This window comes from Pygocentrus nattereri, chromosome 4, assembly GCF_015220715.1.
Source record: "Pygocentrus nattereri isolate fPygNat1 chromosome 4, fPygNat1.pri, whole genome shotgun sequence".
NCBI classification, from domain to species: Eukaryota; Metazoa; Chordata; class Actinopteri; order Characiformes; family Serrasalmidae; genus Pygocentrus; species Pygocentrus nattereri.
Genome location: NC_051214.1, coordinates 47,258,396 through 47,276,458, shown reverse-complemented (window position 1 = coordinate 47,276,458; position 18,063 = coordinate 47,258,396). Strand labels below are relative to the sequence as shown.

The window sequence follows — 18,063 nt, the reverse complement described above, 5'->3', positions numbered from 1 at the left end:
TTATTTAAAAGGTCATCATGTCCCTCACTGGTCAGTACACCCCATAGCCAATGATTAGCATCAGGCATCTGAGTGCAGCCTATCAGAGTAAGGTGGGCAGGGCTTAAACTGTGGGCAAACCAATGCTCAAATCACTGGGCATGGTTTCTGACCACTTTATTCATTCTAAAAGTTGATATGTTCTGAGTTTATGTTATTAGATGAAGTTCTGTTGGAGAACTTTCGTTTGTCTGAGCCAAACCAGTCTGTGTAAAACATTAGAGCTCTGCAGAATCAGAATATTTCAACACATAAACACAAAGTTGAATAATGACGTCAAATGTGTGTCATTAGTTTTTCACTCCAGTATCTGTGCTGACTTTGTGATGAGTAAGGAGAAAAATGCCCACATAACATACACAGCATTTTATGCTTAAGCGCATATTTTACAGTCCTGTGCAAAAGTCAGAGACCCCCTTCATTTACCTAATCTCCAGTTAAAGCAGCCATTTAAAAGAAAATGATACAGATGTAAATGCCTCATCAGGTGTTTGAGTGTTCAGTGTGTCTCTTCACCTTTATTACAGCCTCCACTCTTTTCAGGAGACTCACTTTCAGTAAAAAAGTCTGTAGACACACCTCCAAAGTTCAGTCTTAGAAGCTGGTTGATTATTTTCTGAAGTAATCAAACACATTCAGTGATGTTGAGGTCTGGACTGGATGTGGTGGTCAGTCCGTTGTTCAGCTTCTTTGTTTGATGGGTCTCCTTTTCTCAGTGAGGCGTCGTGACGGCTACACATCCTTTCAGACCCATGGCGCAGAGTTCTCTAGTGCAAGGAAAGACAGGAACACCTGTGGATGTTTTCAGATCTGAAGCAGCTTGATTTTCTCCTCTCTTTCAACGATGAACGCTTCAAGTGCTGTTTATCTGGTGGAGGCGGTTTTAGTGTCTACCAGGTCTTCCAGGTGGTCTCATTTTCTCTGTAGCTTTTAATCATTTTTCAAACTCCAGGTTTGAAACTCCTATTTATTTTTATGACTTTTTATCCTTTCTCATACATCCGATCTCGTCAGAAATATCTCCTAAAATCAGAAGAGTTTGTAATTTAATGGCTGTTTTGGCTGGATATGAAAGAAATGAAGGACTTTTGCACAGAAGTGATTGACTGTTGTTTTTCTGTGTTAAACCGTTCGTTTACAGCACTAATGAGAGTAACTTCATTTATTCCCAGATCAGCAGCAACCTGTTCAGAACTTTGCCTCCCAGTGAAAACCCTGATTTCGACCCAGAAGAAGATGAACCCACACTGGAAGCCTCGTGGCCTCACATGCAGGTAAACACAGTTCAGTCACTTGTAGTGTATACATTTCATTTTTACACAGCAATGCAAGATAGATTTGAATATTACAAACTAGACAGCAAAGGCAATAAGTATTTATTTGTGAGGAAACATGTATATTATTATTATTATTATTATTATTATTATTATTATTATTATTATTATACCCGATCAGGCATAACATTATGACTCGTTGTTTCTGCGCTCACTGTCCATTTTATCAGCTCCACTTACTGTATAGCTGCACTCTGTAGTTCTACAGTTACAGACTGTAGTCCATCTGTTCCTCCTTTTGCACAGTTCTTCAGTGGTCAGGACCCCCATGGACCCTCACAGAGCAGGTACTATTTGGGTGGTGGATCATTCTCAGCTTTGCAGTAACACTGACGTGGTGGTGGTGGTGGTGGTGTGGTGTACTTGTACAAGTGGATCAGACACAGCAGTGAGTTTTTAGACACCAGTGTCCACTCACTGTCCACTTTATTAGACACTCCTACCTTGCTGGTCCACCTTGTAGGTACTGCACACTTTGTGTTGGTCATCCTCTATTCTTTCATCAGTGGTCATAGGACACTGCCCACAGGACGCTGTTGGCTGGATATTCCTGGTTGGTGGACTACTCTCAGTCCAGCAGTGACACTGAGGTGTTTAAAAACTCCAGCAGCACTGCTGTGTCTGATCCACTCAGACCAGCGCAACACACACTAACACACCACCACGACATCAGTGTTACTGCAGTGCTGAGAATGATCCGCCTACAGCGGACTACAGTCTGTAACTGTAGAACTACAGGGTGCAGCTATACAGTAAGTGGAGCTGATAAGATGGACAGATCGTAGAAACGAGGAGGTGGTCAGGATGTTACGCAATGCAATTTCAAGTCTGAGAGCTACAATTCCAAAAAAGTTGGGACGCTGTGTGAAATATAAATAAATGTAAATAAAAATTGCAGATTGCAGTGATTTGCAAAATCTCATACACTCGCATTTTATTCACGAAAGAACATGGAACACGTAACAGATGTTGAAAGTGAGACATTTTACCATTTCATGAGAAACATTAACTCATTTAGAAATTGTTGGCAGCAGCGCATCTCAAAACACTTGGGAAATGGGCAGCAAAAGGCTGGAAAAGTAAATGGTACTAATAAAAAACAGGTGGAGGAGCAAGTTATTGCAGTTAACTCGCATGACTGGGATACAAAGAGAAAATGTGTTGTAAACATTAGTTTTATTAGACCTTTAACCTAGAACCTTTAACCTTAACGTAGAGCTTTATTCTAGATATCAGCTTTATTAGACCTTTATTGCTGGATATGAATTTTATTGGACCTTTGTTCTAAATAGAAGTTTATTAGAATTGTATTCTATTTTCATTAAAAAAACTAAAAATTAGTTTTATTTGATGATCATTCTGGATGTTCATTTTGACTAGAATGTCATTCTGGATATGAACATTAATATTAATATTGAAAGTGAAAGGCCTGTGAATTCATGCAGGATGCGCATCAAATCCTTCATGCGTGTGTCTTTAACAGAACTGTTTTCATACTGTTGAACACACAGTGATTCAGAGGGTATAAACAGAGCAGCACTGTGTAGAGATGTGACTGAGGTGTAATGACTCTGTATATTAATGAGTGCTGGATGAGTAACGGCTCTAATATCACTGCAGTCAGGTTGCCTGTTAAAGTGGAACTGAGGAAAGAGAAATAAAGCAGTAATGAGGATAAATCCAGCATATAGTCTTTATGCGAAGTTTGGGAGCCTCTGGTCAAATCACGTTTTTTTTAATTTTTTTTTTTGATTTGATTTGCTGAAGAGTTGTCAGTAAGCATCATTACAGAAAGGGAGCAAGCCTCAAATTAGCTTTGCCAAGGAAAACAGTGGCAAGAAAAGCTTTCTAAGAGTAAGAGGAAGAAACCTGGAGAGGAGCTAAGACTCAGAAGGGAGACCCATCGCCTTTTAGTCTACTGTAGATATTTATCATCTATTTGTATGTGTACTTACTGTGTGTGTGTGTGTGTGTGTGTGTGTGTGTGTGTGTTTCCGCAGCTGGTGTACGAGTTTTTCCTGCGATTCTTAGAAAACCCGGACTTCCAGCCGAGCACCGCCAAACGTTACATCGACCAGAAGTTTGTGCTGCAGGTCTGTGCTTAAACATAACGTTGCGTAACATTCGAGTCAAAAGGCGAAAGGAGAACACGCCTCAAGTTTTGAGAACGGACACATCGTTTTTCACATCCAGTCAAAACAGCTGAAATCTGGCTCACCACTCGGAGATTCGTGGTCATGGTTGCAGTCCAAACAAATCAAGAGGTCTTTGTCATTCGTCTGTCGAAGTTGTAAACATTAGAATGAGATGTTGTTCTTCAGGCCTCAAGGTGGGCAGCACAACAACTCCGCTTGCTCATGGCAGAGCATGAAATTTTAAACAACAAGCAACCCGTTCACCTCACAGAGGTTAAAATGATGTAGTGACTGTTTATAGCTGTTCATTTGTTTTCTAGTATATCCTGAGCCCCGTTTGCATTGAATTATTAGGCAGATGTCTGTAATATAATGACATGATAAGAATAAACGTTGAACATATTTACAGCACTAAACATATTTAAAACACTATGCATAACTATTTATGTCAGCATTCTTAAGACGACATTGTACTGATATCAGGTGAAATATGCCTGGAAACCATCCCCTCTTCCCTCCATGGTGTGGATAAGATGATTGATGTGATTATGCATAGGGTTTAAATATGTTTAGTGCTGTAAATATGTTCAACGTTTATTCTTATTATGTTGCAAGAACCGACATAAGCACTTAATAAATGTTCAAGTAGTGCTTCATAAACACATTATTCACTGCTTATGAATGCGTCATGAAGCCCTTATGTAGGTAGCCTTCAAATAACCTGTTACCCAAATTTTTTACTCGTCACCTCAGTGCCGAAACATCCGTGTGGCAGTAAAATGACCACAGGATGAGGTGAGCTTCTCCTCAAACTGGGGACCTTCCAGGCCAAGGTGCTGCAGACATTAGTGCTTACCCTCATCTACTGCTCTAAATTCAGTTCTTAATGCCTTGCAGATTAGCTGATGAGCCGAATCAGATGTGTTTAAAGAAGCAGGGTGCTGATGTCTGCACTGTTGTGGCCTGTGAGGTCTGGAGCCTGATACGTGTTCTAGTGGGTTGTATTTTGTGTCATCAGTGTTTTTAAAATTAGATATTTAAAGAGCAAACAGTGATACCGTTCTTATATCTAGAGAACCTTTTAAAGAGAAAAAAATCTAAAGGATTTGATGGTAACACTGTTTTATTAGGAAAGGGTCCTTTGTAGATGATTTAATACATTTTTAACAGATTTAACACATCAGTGTAGCAGTGAGTTCGCAGTAGTGAAGCATCTGAATACACTGAAGTGAATATCTTGTAGATGTTCTGTTGATGCATTGCTTATATTAAGTAGATGTATTGTTAATGTGTTATTATGTTATGCGAAACCTAACCTTACCAGCCTTACCCAACCCCAGCCCTAATCCTAACCTTAACCCAGTGCCTGGTATGTCTTGGCATGTTACTAAGAGTCCATTGAGTGTTTGTGATTTAAAAAGGACCACTCAAAATAAAGTGCCACCGAGTTAATGATCTGCTTGGAACAACAGACGTGTATCCAGATGGGACTGAAAAGATCAGAGCAGTGCTGAGTGAAGGAGGGATAAAAACAACAACACGGCAGATCCAGATGGCAATAAAATCAGAGAAACATTTAAACCTGTCTAAATAGGGCTCCAGTCTGTTCATGACTGGTTTCCCAAAGCGTTTGCCTGTTTAGTGGCAGTGCTTATAAGAAAATGGGGGGGGGGGGGGGATCACTGATATTCCACGAACCAGTTTTCCTCTCTCTTCTGTCTTTGCCTTATTCCCGAGTTTCCACAGCATTAAAAACAAAACCATCAGATTTGATCAGGAGATTCCTGCTCAATAATGACAGAAAACATAATCGTGATTATATTGGTCAGTATTGAGATCATGAATATTAAGATTAAGATTCCTTTATTAGTCCCTCAACGGGGAAATTCCACCTCCGCGTTTAACCCCTCCGTGAAGTGAAACACCACATACACACTAGTGAGCACACACACACACTAGGGGGCAGTGAGCACACTTGCCCGGAGCGGTGGGCAGCCCAATCCGCAGCGCCCGGGGAGCAGTTGGGGGTTAGGTGTCTTGCTCAAGGACACCTCAGTCATGTGCTGTCGGCTCTGGGGATCGAACCGGCGACCTTCCGGTCACGAGGCATGATTACTCATTGACTTTGGAAACAAAGTTTTTAACCAATTGAATTTCAGTTGATTAAGCAAATTGGCCAGGCTGTTAAGTTGTTAACCACCATGTAGCATGATGATGAGTCTTGTGAAGATATTTCTTCTTAAAGCCCACTTCCACAGTTTTCAGGAAGGGTCTAACATTCAGTGTTTTCTTATTTGGGATTTGTTCTTGGGTTAGAATAGAACCTACACACACTCAAGAGCACAAAGGTGAGAACAGTTCTGCAGTGTAAACACGTCATGAATCCAACAGAGACTTTTTCTCGGGACCTTTCTCAAGAAAAGCTTTAAGCAAGCATTAAGACATTGGTGAATTAGGCCCGATGTTTTATTCAGAACCGAACACCAACCGAACACCAACCGAACACCAACCGAACTCCCACAGTAGGGCAGTCCAAGAGCCACATGATGCTGACCCCTGTCTTAGAATATAAAACAAAAATTATATTATTGGAATTTTTAGCCTCTAAAAAAATGATATCTGCTACAAAATGTTCCTAACAGTTGGGCCCTAGTTTACGCCATTACTGGCTGCGTTATTTGTTAGCCGCATCAGCCTCGTAGCTCCAGGGCTAAAACAAAGAAGTGCATTTCACCCACTAAGCATGATTTGGCTGACATTTGGTGTAAGGGGTGAAACTGTAATTGGCCTTTTTTTGCCAGACCATTCCTTTGAGTTATGATGGTTGAGAGAGTCCCAGAGAGAGGGAGTCTGTCCATTCGGGGTGTTCCTGATTCTCTGAGATTCCCCCACCGCTCTCACTGTCCAGACTGTAAGTGTCCTGCTGGTATTAAAGGACAATTTTCCATGATGCGCGTTTCCCGCCGAGGCTTTAAATAGCAGACTGCTGTTTATCAGAGAGACAGGGAGTGGAATGTAGTCAGTGATGGGAAGAGAGCACTATAAAACAGATTTGGTGTTTAAATTTAAAATAAGTAACCTGTCTGACCAGAGGGGTTTTTTTTTAATTCCACCGATTTTTTTTTCACATTTCTGCATAATTCCGTGTTTGTGATGTAAAGGGAGGGTTTCGGAGTGGTTTGGTGTGAAATGGTTGATTGTAGAGGCACAGATTTCTTTACAGTGGTGGTGATGGGAACAAAGCGTCAACGTGACTACAACACAAATATTTCATTTACTATCCAAACCCCCCAGTGAGTCAATCTAAACGTGCCTGCAGAGTTTTTATAAGGAATGTAGATGATGGTAAAAAAAAAATAAGGGGCTGTTGTTAAGATGGTTCTTCAGGTGTTCTTTAGTACAGAAAACTGTTCTGTATAGAGCCGCTATGAACAATCCACGAACCCGTTACAAGGGTTCTTCGCATCATGGAAGGGTTCTTCAGATTGATGGAGAAAATTCTACAGATAGTTCCGTATAGAACGCTTTTCAAAAAGGTTCTATATAGAACCAACTGTAGCACATCAATCTAAAGATCATGCAGATCATGCTAAGGGGTTCTTTGAATGTTTCTGGTTATTTTATAGAACCGTTTTCTTTACATTACATTGTCTGATCATCAGACTGCGTATTCATAGCCATTTCATGTAATAACTTTCTGTGAGGGGCTTTTAGAGGTGGACGTCTGGTTCCCATCACCACCACTGTGAACAGTTCTGACTCTAAGTTTCTCTAGAACAGAGCGTTTCATACCAAACCACTCTGACTGATTCTGAATTCCCCTTTAAATGAACTGCTCATAGTAAGGAAACAGAACAGTAATCAATAAAAATCATACGATTTGAAGTTAAGTAAAATATTCAGACAGCCAGGTTAACCCATTAATGTCCTGATCTTTATTTACACAGCTCTTTTTATTCCGGTGGCGGCTCAAAGTGCTTTACAAATGATGATGTTTACAGTAATAGATGGCACAATGACAAAGAAAAGGTAAAGTTTTGACTGAACAGGGAATCAAAGAGATGCATTTTCAGATGTTTATTAAAAGTGAGCTCTGAGCTTGACTGTCTAATAAAGGTGAACTGAGCTCCACAGTTTAAAAGCAGAATAACTACCTCCACGTATCTCCTCTCGTTCTCTCTCTCTCTCTCTCGTTCTCTCTCTCTCTCGTTCTCGTTCTCGCTCTCTCTCTCTCGTTCTCGCTCTCGCTCTCTCTCGTTCTCGCTCTTGCTCTCGCTCTCTCTCGTTCTCGCTCTCGTTTTCTCTCGTTCTCTCTCTCGTTCTCTCTCTCTCTCTCTCTCTCTCTCTCTCTCTCGTTCTCTCTCTCTCTCATTCTCTCTCGTTCTGTCTCTCTCTCGTTCTGTCTCTCTCTCTCGTTCTGTCTCTCGCTCTCTCTCTCTCGTTCTCTCTCTCGCGCTCTCTCTCTCTCGTTCTCTCTCGCTCTCTCTCTCGCTCTCTCTCTCGTTCTCTCTCTCTCTCTCTCTCTCTCTCTCTCTCTCTCTCTCTCTCTCTCTCTCTCTCTCTCTCTCTCTCTCGTTCTCTCTCTCTCTCTCTCTCTCTCTCTCTCTCATTCTCTCTCGTTCTGTCTCTCTCTCGTTCTGTCTCTCTCTCTCGTTCTGTCTCTCGCTCTCTCTCTCTCGTTCTCTCTCTCGCGCTCTCTCTCTCTCGTTCTCTCTCTCTCTCTCTCTCTCTCTCTCTCTCTCTCTCTCGTTCTCTCTCTCTCTCTCTCTCTCTCTCTCTCTCTCTCTCGTTCTCTCTCTCTCTCTCTCTCTCTCTCGTTCTCTCTCGTTCTCTCTCTCGTTCTCTCTCTCGTTCTCTCGCTCTCTCTCGTTCTCGCTCTCTCTCTCTCTTTCTCGTTCTCTCTTTCTCGTTCTCTCTCTCTCATTCTCTCTCGTTCTCTCTCTCTCGTTCTGTCTCTCTCGTTCTCTCTCTCTCTCGTTCTCTCTCTCTCTCTCGTTCTCTCTCTCTCGTTCTCTCTCTCTCGTTCTGTCTCTCTCGTTCTCTCTCTCTCTCGTTCTCTCTCTCTCTCGTTCTCTCTCTCTCGTTCTCTCTCTCTCGTTCTGTCTCTCTCGTTCTCTCTCTCTCTCTCTCTCTCTCTCTCTCATTCTCTCTCGTTCTGTCTCTCTCGTTCTGTCTCTCTCGTTCTCTCTCTCTCTCGTTCTCTCTCTCTCGTTCTGTCTCTCTCGTTCTGTCTCTCTCGTTCTGTCTCTCTCGTTCTCTCTCTCTCTCTCTCTCTCTCTCTCTCTCTCTCTCGTTCTCTCTCTCTCTCTCTCTCGCTCTCTCTCTCGCTCGCTCTCTCTCTCTCTCTCTCTCTCTCTCTCTCTCTCTCTCTCTCTCTCTCTCTCTCTCTCTCGTTCTCTCTCTCTCTCTCTCTCTCTCTCTCGTTCTCTCTCGCTCTCGCTCTCTCTCTCGTTCTCTCTCGCTCTCGCTCTCGCTCTCTCATTCTCTCGCTCTCGCTCTCTCTCTGTCTCTCTCTCTCTCTCTCTCTCTCTCTCGTTCTCTCTCTCTCTCTCTCTCTCTCTCTCTCTCTCTCTCTCGTTCTCTCTCTCTCTCTCTCTCTCTCTCTCGTTCTCTCTCTCTCTCTCTCTCTCTCTCTCTCTCGTTCTCTCTCTCGTTCTCTCGCTCTCTCTCTCGTTCTCTCTCTCTCGTTCTGTCTCTCTCGTTCTCTCTCTCTCGTTCTGTCTCTCTCGTTCTCTCTCTCTCGTTCTGTCTCTCTCGTTCTCTCTCTCTCTCGTTCTCTCTCTCTCGTTCTCTCTCTCTCGTTCTCTCTCTCTCGTTCTGTCTCTCTCGTTCTCTCTCTCTCGTTCTGTCTCTCTCGTTCTCTCTCTCTCTCTCTCTCTCTCTCTCTCTCTCTCTCTCGTTCTCTCTCTCTCGTTCTCTCTCTCTCGTTCTCTCTCTCTCTCTCTCTCTCTCTCTCTCTCTCTCTCTCTCGTTCTCTCTCTCTCTCGTTCTCTCTCGCTCTCGCTCTCGCTCTCGTTCTCTCTCTCTCGTTCTCTCTCTCTCTCTCGCTCTCTCTCTCGTTCTCTCTCTCTCTCGTTCTCTCTCTCGCGCTCTCTCTCTTTCTCTCTGTCTTTCTCTCTCTCTCTTTCTGTCTTTCTCTTTCTCTCTTTCTTTCTCTCACAGCTGTTGGAGCTGTTTGACAGTGAAGACCCCCGTGAGAGAGATTTTCTGAAGACCATCCTCCATCGGATCTATGGAAAGTTCCTGGGTTTGCGTGCCTTCATCCGCAAACAAATAAACAACATTTTCTTACGGTAATGATACACTGGGAAAACCCGGGTTCAGCATCTCTGTTATTAAAGATAAAGAAATAACTGTTAAATGAACAGCTTGTGCCCCTGCCACTGAAGGAAAACACAAAACTCATCTAAACTTTTCCGAACAGCAAGTGACGAGCAGCTGTGATGAAACCAAAACATTCCCATTAAAATCAGAGAAACTCTGTTCGCTAGCTGTGAGCGCAGAGCGTGATGCGGTGTGGATGCAGGTGTCCTGTTTCTTTTTCCAACACATCTCATTGCTCTCTCTCTCTCTCTCTCTCTCTCTCTCTCTCTCTCTCTCTCTCTCCCTCTCCCTCTCCCTCTCCCTCTCCCTCTCCCTCTCCCTCTCCCTCTCTCCCTCTCCCTCTGTACGTCAGTGGACATTTCCACTCTGACCATCTGCTGCAGGGAGAAAATAGCTGTGTGTAAGGAATGATGATGTGTCTGTTAGTGTACACTGTATGTCCAAAAGTGTGTGGGCACCAGCTTTTCTTCTGAAATGAACAGTATTAAATCAAGGGAGTCTGCCCCTCTTCAGTAACAGGCTGCACTCTTTTAGAAAGGCTTTACCCTAGATATTGGAACATTGCTGTGAGGATCTGATTGCATTCAGCAATCTAGACCTAGAGCATTATTGAGGTCAGGTACTGATGTTGATCAGGTACTGATCAGTTCTGCATCACTACAACTCTTCCCCACAAAGAGATAAACAGAGTCTTACAGGCTTCAGTTCCTGTGCTGACAGAAGCTGGATGTGCTACAGGAAGTTCCACTCAAGTTCTGTTCTTAGTTTTTCAGTGACGTCACGCAGTTGCACTTCTACAATTTTGGGAGTCAATTTCATTTGGCCATAATCAATCCAGTGAAACCAGTAAAACACATTTTTGGGAATCCTTCATTTAAAACTAATTTTTAAAGTGTAGTAACTGATATTTTTAAGTCTTGCCTTGATTTTATTTGATTTGTTGCTGTAGTGAAAAACAAATGAAAGCTGAAATCTGGACGGTTGAGATGTCCTGCTGTGTTACTGATGCTGCAGCTGTCCTAAACCACATAGAAGCACAATAAATAGTGTGTAAAAAGTAGTGTAGTCCCTTATTAGTGTGGTAGGTGAAGTACAGAAATGTGTGGTTTGGGATGTTGGATCAGCCAGCAAGACACGTTCAACAGTCCAGGAGCCCCAGTGTCTGATTATCGCTCTGCTGTGCTGCTCATTAGATGCTCACTAAACATCTCCAGGAGAGCATTTGAGGTATTTTCTGATGAATGATGCCTGTGTTAAAATAAAGTGGATTTTTGGACTTTTCTGTATGAGCTGCCAGAATGTAATAGCTGCACCATTTAAGGTGGAATGGAAAATTTGAACAAGAAGCTGGTGAATAAGAAGCCAAGAGCTTTGAGTTTTGGTAGCCACGGTTACTAGCTTTTGTGAAGTCTCCCACCTTTGGAATTATCAGAACTGGAGAGTTCAGTCTAATCTTCTCATAGAGTTTTCTGGAGACTGCATCTAGAGTGTTCACATATCTTCTCGTCTTTTTTTTGTAGCCATTCTAGTGCGTTTTGTTTGGTCTTCATCCACCTTCAGGGTTGTAGCTGCAGTGATGGCGAGGAGACGAGCTCTAACAGAGCGCAGGCAGAATTACAGCTTACCTACTAGAAAGGCAGTGAGGAGTTCGTAATGACAAAATCAAATACTGTTTATTAAGTTGCTTTTTTTTGTTGTTGTTGTTTACTCCTCAGGTTCATTTATGAGACCGAACACTTTAACGGAGTGGCTGAACTTCTGGAGATACTGGGCAGGTCAGTTGTCACCTGTGCTGTGTTTAACTGTGTGATGTGACCACAAAATGTGCTTACATTGGCGCTTGATTATAAAAGTTGCGTACACCATCAACAAGTGTGCACATTTGATACGCAGTTTTGCTGTTAATCAGTTTTGTCTTTGATTTTTTTGTGCTCGTCTGGTAGTTTAACCACTTGAAATAATGTTTGATTTGCTGTTAACAAACCAAAACTGTTATCAAGATTATTGGTTTTTAATACCAACAATAGAAGTAAGAATAGAATAAAACAGCACTAATCATTTGTGCATGTTCAGTGCGAAAGTGGATACACTTACATGCACATTGATGTAAACTAGTGGTGCGACTGTTCTGTGTAGCATGTAAAGCCATTTACATTTATTGTGCTGTTGTTTTATGCTACTCACTCCACCCACAAAACACACCAGAAGCATCTCATACACTGCAATAAAGCAGCATTAACACGTGGTGTTTTATAACAATAATCACACAACACAATCTTTTTTCACTCTTAAAGATTTTTTTTTAAGATTTTAAGATTTTTTCCCCCATGTTTTAATCTTACCACTGCTTGTAATTTTAACACGCAAAGTTTGGTCAGTAGAGGGCGCAGTTTTGAAGCTTTGAATGCTCCATGTAAATGAGAAGTAAATAAGGCAGAAGGCACTGGTCCTCGTTTGTGTTCAAATCTCTGCTTATTTCCACAGTTTCGTGAATCAGAGCAGTCAAATTTGCTCGTTTTTATGCCGCTTTGACGAATGAGGATCACTGGGTCTGTAACGAATGTTTGATTCGCCAAAGCTGCAGCTAATCATGCAAACCCTGCACAGAAATTCCCTCTAACTGCACTCATGAAACAATGTAAAGTAATGGAACAGTCAGCCTGTGGACAGAAGAGAAAATGAAAGTTGTGCTTTAGATTCAGCCATTTACGTTTTTGTTACTCTGCCTTTAAGACTGATCTACTGTCTGTAAATAAGCTCTGTTCTTATTGGCTGCCCTGTTTTTACACCTCACTCAGAACGCAGCCCAGGCTGAAACACTCTTTATAGCTAAAGTGTGAACAGGCGAGGATAAACTGTTGTGGGCTGAATAGACTGAGAGGTAAATGTAAACAACATTCACTGTCACTGAAAACAACAACACAAAGGATCATGGGAAGCTTTTTTGAGCTCTGACCTTTGACTCTTTCCAGTGAGCAGATGCCGGCTGCAGGAAGTCCTGTTTTTAGAAAGCGCCACTGTATTTAGTTCAGATCTAAACCAGATCTCTGCTGAGACCATAAACACGTGCGCTCTCTCTCTCTCTCTCTCTCTCTCTCTCTCTCTCTCTCTCTCTCTCTCTCTCTCTCTCTCTCTCTCTTTCTCTTTCTCTTTCTCTTTCTCTTTCTCTTTCTCTTTCTCTCTCTCTCTCTCTCTCTCTCTCTCTCTCTCTCTCTCTCTCCCTCTCTCCCTCTCTCCCTCTCTCCCTCTCTCCCTCTCTCCCTCCCTCTCTCCCTCTCTCTCTCTCTCTCTCTCTCTCTCTCTCTCTCTCTCTCTCTCTCTCTCTCTCTCCCTCCATACATGTAGTGTAAACAAACTGAATGAGTTGGACTCTGTCTGTGTTTTAATGTGTGATATGGTCACTCACTGCCCCTCCTATACTGGCAGGTCAGGGCTTATTGATCTGTGAGTGCAGCACTGTCTGTGCTCCCCTAATAGGTGCAGTCAGGTCTCTGTATTTGAGAGGCTCTTGGATGTGGGATCATTAAGTTTTGAGAGGAATTATTTGTCTCCTGCTGGTCTTTACAGCCTGACTGTGCTGATTCTGTTCTGCCTGTTTTTTCGATGGTGTTTCTGTGCACTTGAAAAAAAAAAGTTTCAATTTTAATGTTTGTCCCATTTGCCAAATTATTGATTTGTAAGTAGACCCTACACTTCACTGGACAATAGGTTTAATTACTGAATATTTGTAGCCAAATTCTGATTGGAGTTAGAAATGTTAGAAGTGGCTAATTTCATTTGTGCCAATTGAGCTTTGTTCGCTACTTATTTTTGCTACATAAAACGTGTTCTAAGTGGAACACGGGTAAAAATAAAAAAATAGAAAAAACTAGTATGACATGACTCCTTTAGAAACTTAGTGTTCGGGCCGCTTTAAAATTTTGAATTAACTGAATTACTAATACTAATTTAAAAGACCAAGAACCTGTATCTAACATTTGTGGCTTACTATTTGAAGATCAAGAATTTGAAGGCACCTCAGTAACATTACCAAATTACCGTTTTTGTTTTTCATAGTTTACCTATTTCACAGTGTAGATGTGCAATGAATGCATTTTTCCATGGAATCAGAATGTATAGAATCCACAGTGCTTTAATATCACAGTGCTTTAATATCACAGTGCTTTAATATCACAGTGCTTTAATATCACACTGCTTTAATATCAGTGCTTTAATATCACACTGCTTTAATATCACAGTGCTTTAAAATGACACTGCTTTAATATCACAGTGCTTTAATATCACAGTGCTTTAATATCACAGTGCTGTAATATCACACTGCTGTAATATCACAGTGCTTTAATATCACAGTGCTTTAATATCACAGTGCTGTAATATCACAGTGCTGTAATATCACAGTGCTTTAATATCACAGTGCTTTAATATCACAGTGCTTTAAAATCACAGTGCTTTAAAATCACACTGCTTTAATATCACAGTGCTTTAATATCACAGTGCTTTAATATCACAGTGCATTAAAATCACACTGCTTTAATATCACACTGCTTTAATATCACAGTGCTTTAATATCACAGTGCTTTAATATCACAGTGCTGTACTATCACAGTGCTGTACTATCACAGTGCTGTAATATCACAGTGCTGTAATATCACAGTGCTGTAATATCACAGTGCTTTGATATTACAGTGCTTTGATATTACAGTGCTTTGATATCACAGTGCTTTAATATCACAGTGCTTTAATATCACAGTGCTTTAATATCACAGTGCTTTAATATCACACTGCTTTAATATCACACTGCTGTAATATCACACTGCTGTAATATCACACTGCTGTAATATCACACTGCTGTAATATCACACTGCTGTAATATCACAGTGCTGTAATATCACTGCTTTAATATCACACTGCTGTAATATCACACTGCTGTAATATCACTGCTTTAATATCACACTGCTGTAATATCACACTGCTGTACTATCACACTGCTGTACTATCACAGTGCTGTAATATCACAGTGCTGTAATATCACAGTGCTGTAATATCACTGCTGTAATATCACACTGCTGTAATATCACAGTGCTGTAATATCACAGTGCTGTAATATCACAGTGCTTTAATATCACAGTGCTTTAATATCACACTGCTGTAATATCACTGCTGTAATATCACAGTGCTTTAATATCACAGTGCTTTAATATCACAGTGCTTTAATATCACAGTGCTTTAATATCACAGTGCTGTAATATCACAGTGCTGTAATATCACACTGCTTTAATATCACACTGCTTTAATATCACACTGCTTTAATATCACAGTGCTGTAATATCACAGTGCTGTAATATCACAGTGCTTTAATATCACACTGCTTTAATATCACAGTGCTGTAATATCACAGTGCTGTAATATCACACTGCTTTAATATCACAGTGCTTTAATATCACAGTGCTGTAATATCACAGTGCTGTAATATCACAGTGTTGTAATATCACAGTGCTGTAATATCACAGTGCTTTGATATCACACTGCTTTGATATCACACTGCTTTATCAGAATTGCTGCTGCAGAATCCTTAACCAAGAGCAAGGAGGTCTGTTATTGCTGTGGCCCACAGTGTACATCTCCCATTTTTAATTAGCTTTATTTAGTGTGTTTTTTGTTTGTTGATCTGTGGGGTTTTTTGTACTTTATATTAAAGGGTCTCCATACCTTCTCTTTCATGATGACTTGACCAGTAGAAATGTTCCAGAATTTCTTAGAATAAAGTCTCTTTCCATCCACTTACATTGACAATAAGGAATGTTTTTGCCCTCTCCTGTGAAGTTACTGTTTTGGGTAGACTTGTTTTTAAATGTTAAATAAATTAAAAGTCATTTTTTTCACAAAAATCTAATGCCCTATGTCAAATGACTTCTAAGCAAAAATCAGTTAACACACACTCTACAGAGGGTGCACTTCTGCACATTGTAAGGCACAGTTACTGTTTATTTACAGATGCTAACGTATTAGAAAAAATAGATAAAATGAGATTTTATTTGTTTTGCCAGTCTGTTATATTCAGTTAATAAATAGAAATTGTGCCCTAATATTTGCAGAAAAGACCATATTTAAGCATGTTCTCTGTACAGGATATGATAACTTATTTTCATTTAGAACATCAACAAAACATTTAACTTGGAGTGTAACTATAAATCCTTCAGCTTATCTGGAGATCTCTCTGCTGCATTTGTATGTGATCATTATTTCTGCTCTTGCAGCATCATCAATGGGTTCGCTCTGCCTTTGAAAGCTGAACACAAGCAGTTCCTGATGAAGGTGCTCATTCCGATGCACACGGCCAAGGGGCTGGCACTGTTTCATGCACAGGTATCGTAGACTCGACACACATGACACTGTACGTACAGCACTGAGCAGCAGTCAGAGACCATTTATATGATTTCCAGCAGAAAAGAGCAGCGCAGCAGTATAATTAAGATATGAGACAATTCAGTTAGGAGTTGAATTCAGTAATGAAGGCGAAAGTCGAAGTGAAAAACGGGAGTTTCCAAAGTTGATGTTCAAAAAATGAATAAAAGCTACGGAGAAAATGGGGGTCCTAGCAACAACCTGGAAGACCTGGTAGACACTAAAACTGCCCCATCAGATAAAGTGGTGCTTTCATCTCTGAGAGAGAGGAGAAAATCAAGCTGCTTCAGATCTGAAAACATCCACAGGTGTTTCTGTCCATCCTTCCACTGTGAGAAGACCACTCAGCGCTGTGGGTCTGAAAGGACGTGTAGCTGATCGAGAACCTCGCTGAGAAAAGGAGACACGTCAAACAAAGTAGCTGAACGATGGACTGACCACCCCCCACAGTCCAGACCTAATCACTGAATTTGTTTGATTACTTCAGAAAATGATCAGCCGACTTCTAAGCCTGAACTTTGGAGGCGTGTCTGCAGATTTCTTTGAGAAACTGAAAGTGAGTCTCCTGAAAAGAACGGAAGCTGTAATAGACACACTGGACACACTGAGCACTCAAACATCTGATATTATATTCAGTTCTGTTCAGTATGATGGTACAAGGGAGCGGGAGATTGACAGGCGGATTGGTGCTGGGTCAGCAGTGATGCGGGCTCTTTACCGGTCTGTTGTGGTAAAGAAAGAGCTGAGCCATAAGGCAAGGCTCTCGATTTACCGGTCGATCTACGTTCCCACCCTCACCTGTGGTCATGAGCTTTGGGTAATGACCGAAAGAATAAGATCGGGAATACAAGCAGCCGAAATGAGTTTCCTCCGCAGGGTGGCTGAACTCTCCCTTAGAGATAGGGTGAGAATTTCGGTCATCCAGGAGAGACTCAAAGTAGAGCCGCTGCTTCTCCACATCGAGAGGAGCCAGTTGAGGTGGTTCGGGCATCTGGTTAGGATGCCTCCTGGACGCCTCCCTCGGGCAAGTCCACCGGGGAGGAGACCCCGGGGAAGACCCAGGACACGCTGGCGTGACTATATCGCCCAGCTGGCCTGGGCACGCCTCGGAATCCCCCCCGGGGAGCTAGTGGAAGTGGCTGGGGAAAGGGAGGTCTGGGCCTTATTGCTTAGGATGCTGCCCCCGCGACCCGAACCCCGGAGAAGCGGAAGATGATGGATGGATGTTCAATATGAAGGAAGGGTGACCTCTGAATTCTGCACAGCGCTGTATATTATGAGCTACAACATGATGGTTTAATGTGCTCACACTAGCTGATGTGATTACAGAAAATGGTCATTTGTTTAAAGCCCAAAAAAGAAAGGTCATCGAATTTATCAGCAGGAGGAGAATCTACTTCAGTTTCACAAATCATTCTCACTCTGCAGGCGCCTGCATCAGAGAAGATATATGGACAGTGCTGCCATCTAGTGGCTCTGCCGTTGACTTTATTTGTCAGAAATAATAAAGATTCTCTCCCATGGGTTGGAATAAGTTCTGTATTAAACCGTGTTGGCTTCTGAAGGCATTGGGAAGGTATTAGATTTGGGCACAGTCTGCTTGACCCGCTGTTTTCTTTACACAGTTCACCTACCCCTAGCAAACCCCAGTACCGCCGTCATTGTGCTAGGAAAGTACACGTGAATTGTAGGTGTATTTTGAATTATGTACTACAGTTTAGTTATTTTAGTAGTGTTTTATTAACAAGCTCTGTATTTTCTTTCTTTTGTCGCAGCTGTATAACAGCCATGTTCTCTATGTAACTGGTGACTCAGCTTAAATATAA

At 41.7% G+C, this 18,063-nt stretch overlaps 1 protein-coding gene across 1 annotated transcript in view; it reads left to right on the top strand.

The window, feature by feature from the left end:
• ppp2r5a (protein phosphatase 2, regulatory subunit B', alpha isoform) overlaps positions 1–18,063 on the top strand; it is a 63,672-nt gene that overhangs the window by 31,083 nt on the left and 14,526 nt on the right. The window contains exons 3-7 of the mRNA XM_017695659.2: positions 1,212–1,313; positions 3,374–3,466; positions 9,671–9,801; positions 11,548–11,607; positions 16,090–16,198. Of these exons, the coding sequence (XP_017551148.2) occupies positions 1,212–1,313; positions 3,374–3,466; positions 9,671–9,801; positions 11,548–11,607; positions 16,090–16,198 (495 nt within the window). The remainder of the gene's footprint in view (positions 1–1,211; positions 1,314–3,373; positions 3,467–9,670; positions 9,802–11,547; positions 11,608–16,089; positions 16,199–18,063) is intronic.